We start from the raw sequence: 8,195 nt of genomic DNA, 5'->3' as shown, positions 1-8,195 counted from the left end.
AACATATGCTCCCTTTAATATAACTGTAGAGATGCAGACTCATATTGTGACTGTGGGTAATGGAGCTGTAATTCACGAGCAAAAAGCATTACTCGAGTGCATTTCAAAGTACAAATCTAGTCACAACAAAATGGCAGTTTTCAAGTTCATATTTTAATCCGCACTTTGTCTCTCTTTTTTCTTTTTTTACAGTGGCATAGTTGAAAAATGAATATTCAATACTGAGAAAAAAGCAAACCTCACACATCCCCCATAAAAAGCAAATTAATTACAGCGATTAAAACTTTGTACAAAATGAGTTATTTATAGCTTCATACCGAACTAACAAAATAACATGTATGAGCATTGGCAATGTGGTTCAATGTCTTTGATACAGTGACTATATACAGTGAGGACATGTCTAATTCACCAATGCCTCAACATTAGTACTGTTTGCAGCAAACTCAAAGGCCATAACGGTGATCCTTGTATTGTTTTTTTAATGATAAATTACAGAATTAAAAAATGGAAAAGTTAATGTCAGACAACTACTTTAGTAATAACAGCAATAATATCAATCAATATAGTATTATATAATAAATGTCAATCAATCATAATAATAAATACATATATTGACCAGAATTTTTTTTCTTTTGAATTTTAAGCAATTTATTAGAATCCCTGTTTGAAAAAAAGTCTTCCAAATTGTGAAAATAATTTCAAAGTGATGGGAACTGATGAGACCTGAAATTAAATCTATAACCAGAGTTTTTATCTTTTACTAAAATCGAATACTTACACATTATTTACATGCCACCTGGTAAAACAACCTCTTGTTAGATAAATGGAAAAAAAAATCAAGACTTGTGGACTACTTTAAATACTGTATATGCTAATATACAAATTGAAATATGTCAGGGATCTCAAGATTCAACAATATTGTTCACCAATATTCACGTTAGCAAAGTATTTTACAGCAATATCCACACATTGAGCATAGTTGTTCAATAAAAGTCAACATAAATAATGAACCCCCACAAGGTTCCACTCATTCAGTTAGGATCTTACATCAAATCGCCAACCAAAATTAAAGATCTTCATCCATGACACCATCTCTCCATCTAGACTCATATTGAATCCTGAGACAAGAAACAGTAGTTGTATTTTCCCTCCATGTTAGTCCTCAGACTTTGTGCTTAAATTTTCGAACTTGTTCTCTGTTGGTACAAATCAACAGCATGAGTTAAAACTGAAAGTAAATCAATGCAGAAATATATTGACAGTTAAGAGGGAGTTGATTCTACAGACAATCACATGTTTTGTCAAAGTTTCTGGTCAATTTGATAATTTTCTTTTGAACGTATGCAGTTTGGCTGTGTGAGCTCGAGGCAAGATCCAAAACCACTGTTTAATCCTGTTTATGTATTTAACATCCACTCTTAAAGCAAAACCTTTTGAAAAGATAGCTAAGACTTGACTCAGACTTGAGTTGAAATACATTTCTTGTTGACTCTGAATTTAAAAAAATCTGCAAAAAGTTGACAAGTAAAGTAAGAGAGACTAGAGAAAAAAAGTGAATGCAAGCGATGGAAGAAATGCAGAAAAATATACAGCATTTAGGCACCATAAAACTGAAATGGAAATAATCTAATTGTACAAGGTTTACATTGATTACAAAAGGACAAGGCTATATTGTCAGCGACTGCTTTGAAAATAAGCGTATCCAAGCATGAGCTTTCTGGAGAAGACAAAAGAATAATAATTAAAGTAAAACAGATCATATAGTGACGTTGAGGCAGCTTAATTTGCATGTCTGCTGTCAAAAGTTGTCATGAAACAAAGGAAACGAGAAAAAGAAGTCTAAATGAAGTACTCTTTCTTTTCCTCTGCATGCACATGGTTTCCCTCAGCATTGATGATGGCTGTGTCTGCATCTGGGGCATCCTCTGCTCCCTTGGCCTCGTGTGTTAGATACGTCCCTGTAGACATACAGAGCCATACAGCAAGTTATCCACCTGCTTAAATGCACTAGACATTTACTCCGGTCAAGAACATTGTTATTCAAGGAAGCTCAAGTGACCTCTTTTACCTTTATGTCTGGCCAGATATCGTCCAAGAACTATTATCAGACACAAGGTGATGAAGACGACGACTGCAACAACACCACCGATTAAAGCGTGGTCAGGTCCATGTTGTCCTAAAGCATTTGGATCTGTACCAAGACAGAGACAGAGACAAATGGAGGGAAAAGTGGAGACAAAAGAAACACCTGCAAGATGTTTAGCTGCTATCTAATGCAGGTGTAGACATTTATTCAAATGCATTGAAAATAATTTACTCTTGCAAGTGTCGTGAAAAAATCCTGATGTAGCTTTAACACTTTGACACACTCGTACAAAGCACAGTCCCAAATGAGCTTCTGTCATATTCAGAGAAAACCTGTCATCGCTGCTTTGAAGTGCTTAAATTGAGGTAGAAAAAATGTAATCATAGGAAATACCACAAATCTTTGCACAATTCAAAAAATGTGGTGTTAGCAACAGCAACATGCAGCAAGAAAACTGAAGTCTAGCCCTGAGTGATGTTTTAGTTTTTTCGCCAAAGCCTCTACACATGCTATCTTTTGTGTTTTCGCATTCAGCTGCTGACGATCAGGTTTTTTAAATAAGTGTTATTTAACATGAGGCGTCCCCCGGACAGAGAGCGAGCTGAAGGTTTCCCAGGCAGGAGCATGCCTTTGTGCCTGTGCTGTAATAAACAGTAAGTGGCTGTATCTTTACTGTGCACTATGTGTGCTCTCATTAGCTCAAGCTGATGGATGGCTATGGCTTGTGCTCAGATTTGCAAAGTGACCCTGGGAAATGACGGCGGGGATGTTCCTACAAACCTCGTTATACTCCTCTGTTAACGAAATGCAACCATTATTTTCAGCAACCCGGTGTGGGACGTTAAAAATAAAAAGAGATGGCATCGAGAAACATGCAGTTTATATAACTACATGCAGGATAGAACCACCACAATTGTTTTATCAGGGACTCACAAGCAGGCACTTCACACTTTGAAGCAATAACTGTTTTGGTACAATAGTTGAATTAACTCAATTTCGGTTGCATGTCGATGGATATAATGATCTCTTCGGGTGATTCTGCTGTCAACAAGGGGCATAAGCAATTTTCATATCACACTGGGCTGGTACACACAGGAATAAGACAAGCTGAACTACTCTTATTGCAGTGCAGCTGAAGGTGTCATCTCAACACATCTTGCCAATTATGTTTTCCACTTACGGTGTGACAAAATTAGTATTTATACTCGTCCAACCAGATTTTTGACTTCAATTCAAAACACTGATTATTCGTATTTGTCTATCTTGGAACAAACTATAGCGCGGTAATTCATTTAAAAATGTGAACAACTTTCTTTAATATCTGTGATGATTACTTAAGAAACTATACACACTGTCACAAAAGGAAAACCCAAGACATTTCAACGGCACACAGGGACATCAGTGACTCAATTTGCAATATTTGGTCTGTTCTGGGGTTTAGTTATATCAAGAAAGAGATGTGAATCTTGTTTCTATCTTATTTCCATTGTGTCTGGCAGATCTCACATAATACCATATCAAACTAAATCGCTGCAACCACATGCTATGCACATATACTAAATCATGAATGTTCCTAGACAAATATAATGAACAGATACATTTTTTTTATGTGATCAGAAATGTGAAAGATCACAAGTAATCACATGATCTGAAATATAATATTTACACACTGGCACAGACACAATCTCCATCCCAGCTCCACTCAGATAAAGATGTCCATTTCATTGTGCAAAGACAAACCTAATCAGAAACACATTGTGTGATAACTTATGCAGCCTGTGACATGGCTGGAGAGAAAGCGGCTGGCGTCAGCTGAGTGAGCATCCATGCATGGTGATGGTTTGGCTCATGCTGTGTGGAGGCTGTGATGCGTCCTGACCCAGATCCAGTTTCAGCATCACACACTGTAAATCTGGCTTGCAATGATCGTCTAGTGGGATATTTACCTGTTGTAGGCCCTGGAAAGTCTTTGGCTGTTGCCATGGTTGCAGACAGTGACAGCAGTAAGGGAAGACGAGGGGAACAACACCGTGATAAAAAAGGTGACCACAAAGTTTGTATAGGAATCATGAGAAATTAGCATGGTCTGTTTTTTACTTTGACCGCGTGCAGAAGTGACGGAAAGCGAAGCTTGCTGTCACAGCCAAATGCATGCATAACTGGAGTTACTGGAAACTGGGAGAGCAGCACAAGATAACAACAAGGACAAGATGAAGAACAAGAATGTAAAGATTGCCATTTTGTTTGGGTGTAATTCAATATGTAAATCCTTAATGTGTCAAAATTACAAATAAATATATTTTTATAAAAAAAAGTAATGTGATTTGCCAGCATCTACATATTCAACAAGACATTTTTTATATTTTTTAAAATATTTGGCATATGATGAAAGATAAGTAAGAGTCTAGAGGTATGGCCAAATGGTACCCTGTTTACTACTAGCAGTACTATGAAGCATGTTTTTATGACTGGGTTTCTGTTTTGTTTGTTTTCAGAATGCATATAGGTGCATGTGGTCAATGTAACACACATTCCTGCCACCAGTGTCAAACTATTTTTCTGATTGGCAGTTGTGCTCGCAAAGACTGCAATCTTGTAGAGATGTAAACAATACACAATTTCAAATATTAAAAACAAAAACAGCTTTTCAAGTATTTTATGAGGAAGGAAATGCCTTCAACAAGTTTGCTAAACCTAAAGAATACACATAATGGGGTTTGGTAAGAAACACTGAATATTAACATAACTTTTGTTTATTTACAGGAACACTCCAAAGGGCACCTTTAAGGTCCATAGGTTGGTTATCAAAATAAAGCACAACCCAAATCTAAGAAACCTTTGAGTTTTCTCTATCACAACACCAGAGCTATTTCAACTGTTAAGTTAGTTAGCATGTATTACCTGCTGAGTGATCTTGTGGAAAAAGTCATATCCAAATACAACATGAATTAATGACATGGAGCATGCGATTTGGTAAACATTATTCAAATGAGATTGCATGTGTTCTTATTGTTTGGTTGTCATGAAATCATTAGAAAAAATGAAATCATTCAGCCTAACAACAAAGGTATAAACACTCATGTTTTCTATTTTCTGCTTCTGCGAAGATGTAAATTTGTGCGGTGGTTTGTAAACAGTAAACTACCTGATGTGGTAACATACTCCAACAGTGTCTGCATATTGTCAGCTACCAATGAGAAAAACTAATGAGAAATTGCAATAAAAATGATGGTAAGGTAACAGCGTTGTGTCAAAAAATAAAGCAGAAAGGAAAGAGAAAAAATAGACAGAGTATTGAATTCGTCCAGTAAAACATTGCTATTTTCCAGCTCAAAGCCCGGCTGTTAGCTCATCAATCATCAACTGTGTGTTCAGTGTCGTGTTCGTGAGTGCATGGAGCATTGAGGCGGGGCCATGGGAGGAGGGGGGTGGGGCACTGCCTATGCCTGATGTAGGAGGGTAGGCATTAGCAGACTGGGAAAACAGAGGCTAAAGAAGAGGAGAGCTGAAGATGGAGGCATCAAGGTGATGACATCTGCTAAATGAAAGCAGCAACAGAGGGGGACCAAAAACAAAGTTCTCCATGGGGAACAGGCTCAACAAAACCTACAGGAAAAAGAAATAAATTACTCCATGTGGCTGGTGTACTGAGTTAATTCTGGTCTATCACCTCAGTGAATACAGGCAAAATAATAACAAAAGATGCACATATGATAAAATTGAAAGTGTTGGACAAATGACTAGATTCTTTCAGCAACATCTTTTGGGAAATGGATTAGTCATACTGTGCATGAAGGACTCGTATTTCTTACATGTATTACATTTTCAGGCTAGATTGGTCGGTAAATGGGCCACACTCATAGAGAATGTAAAACTCATCATGTGCCATACTTGTTGAGGTCAAAATGTATAATGAACGAGTGAAATGTGAGGGTAAGGGGGAGAGAGGCAGGAATGCAGCTTCACAATTAAATACAGTTATTTCTGTACTGTATTTAATCAAACCACTGTTACCATTTCTAAACATCTCAAAGTAATTATCCTATTTGGTGTTTCCTCGCTTTATTAAATACAGTGTACTAAGGAGCACGATTGCAGATGGTGATGAATTGCGTCGGAGCGATGACATTTATTGCAACTCAGCTCTCCTGTCATTAGCAAATTAGGCTTAGAGGCTGAGATGATCGGAAGAGACCGTGTAAGTATTCAGACAGACACGATGTAGCTCTGAAGAATGACTGTCATCATCGATGGAAATGAGCCCGTCTTGCACATCCTTTACCTGCTCAACTCAATTCTTCATCCTTCTTGCTAACCAGGACCTTTGAATTTAGTGAGAGGGCTACCGAGGGTTATACGTTTAGCTATTTCCTCTGTTAATCCTTAAAAAATTGAGAAACAGCTCTCTGTCACATACAACTCAAAAACCTAGATCAATTCAAGAAATTTGAATGTTTCTCTTTAAACTAATTTGAATGAGTGGATGTGAGGATTGAAACTTTGGTCCAGCACATGGCTCCCAGATGACAGGATGATACTAGCCTGACACCACTGCCTACCCCTCAATGAGCATGCGGAAAGAAGAGACTGAGCTAACAAAAGCTGACGAGTGTGTCATTCTCCTTTTCCTTTGTTTTTTTTTCCCAATGAAGGGCTTCCTGTCCACAAAAGTCTCTGCCTTTAAAATCGAAAAAAATAAGCTGCTGTGCATCCACTAACTGCCTGTGAGCTTGAATAAGTCCAACGTCTGAGCTGTGATAAGTTGCTCCCAAACAAACTGTGGGACGGTTTAATTGGCAAAAATGGTAACAAATAAATCCATGTTGAATTTTAATATTCTGTCCTTGTTTTTGTACTTTTACTTGGCTTGGCTTGTTGATAAACGTTAAAAACATGTGCTGCAGAGGCCTTAATGATCCGTTTCCTGCACCATGCTGTCTTTATTCTCTCAGACGCTCCACTGTCTCGGGATTAACTTATCTCTCCTCCAGGCAGTACTCGGAAGCTAAATTCTGCATCCTTTACACTTTTCCCCCCGTTTCCTCATAGGAAGAGTCCAAAAGCTAAACCTATGTAGCGATTTCTACAGTACAGTGAGGTAAACTGGGTTATCCTGCACAGTGCCAAGGCAAGATTTGGGACTGAAATATTGAGGAAATGGTCTGCAAACGGGTGACATGCAGTTGTACTATCAGTGCTTGTCCTAAAATGCTGTTAAACTTCATTTTAAATATTTGAACCACAAAATTACACATATTTAATAACATTAGAAAACAAACTTACTACTTTTAGTTTCATATTTGTACTCAGTTGTTAGAAGCCGCCCTTTAATCTCTTCTATCCAATCCTTCATTACCATCTGGCAGGAAATGCAATGTAGTGCAATCCATTCATCACGCTGCTAATTGTTTTGAGATTTGCATTTGTTTCTCTGTTCCAGGCAGCCATTTGTTTCCATTCATTTCTATGCAGAACATACATTTGAACTAAGTCTGTATTAATTATTGCCAGAGTTACAAGGATCACATGCATGATCACACATTCATAGTATAGTACTTTTCATATTTTTCAAAATGAATGGAAACCAATGGCTGTCTCAAAAGGTAAGACAAATACTTCCAAAAATCTGAAACCGTCATTACACTTTCGAAAATGGTCAGCCAAAATGTGCACATGATTTGCAGTTGAGGAGCTAAATATTGCAAACATACTGTCAGGGAATTTTTAGTGTTTGAAAACAAATTAAATCCAAGATGACCTAAACTGAACTGGCACATGACTTTATAGCCAAAGTAATTCATTATTTCCACCCATCCATTAACAATACACTTCCATGGCCACAGGGAGCTGGAGTCTATATCTGCTTATATTCATAAATGAATCACAAGTGACTGTTAAAGGGCTAAAGTCAAAAGTTTCTGTTCACAATCTACTTTTCATACAAAACCGACATTATAAATGTTCCAAAAGTCGCTATGATCGATTATTTGACAGATGCATTGGAATTCTAGGAGACGCTGACAATTGTGATTCTATTGAAAAATCTTTCATACGATACTTCATAATGTCTTTCGCTATTATTGTTTTGTTCTTATGCTTTTTAAATTGG

The 8,195-nt window shown here is 37.3% G+C and overlaps 1 protein-coding gene across 1 annotated transcript in view; it reads right to left on the bottom strand.

Annotated features, from left to right (window-relative positions):
* Positions 1–621: 621 nt before the first annotated feature.
* Positions 622–8,195, bottom strand: part of cadm2b (cell adhesion molecule 2b) — a gene marked incomplete at its 5' end in the record, with an annotated part of 121,171 nt that continues 113,597 nt past the window's right edge. Inside the window, 3 exons of the mRNA XM_079166683.1 lie at positions 622–1,958; positions 2,069–2,191; positions 4,033–4,059. Of these exons, the coding sequence (XP_079022809.1) occupies positions 1,840–1,958; positions 2,069–2,191; positions 4,033–4,059 (269 nt within the window). The 3' untranslated portion in view covers positions 622–1,839. The remainder of the gene's footprint in view (positions 1,959–2,068; positions 2,192–4,032; positions 4,060–8,195) is intronic.

The sequence above is a fragment of the Pholis gunnellus genome (genome assembly GCF_910591455.1).
Source record: "Pholis gunnellus genome assembly, chromosome: 9".
NCBI lineage: Eukaryota > Metazoa > Chordata > Actinopteri > Perciformes > Pholidae > Pholis > Pholis gunnellus.
Note: the sequence above shows the minus strand (reverse complement) of the source record. Positions and strands in the feature narration are given on the sequence as shown.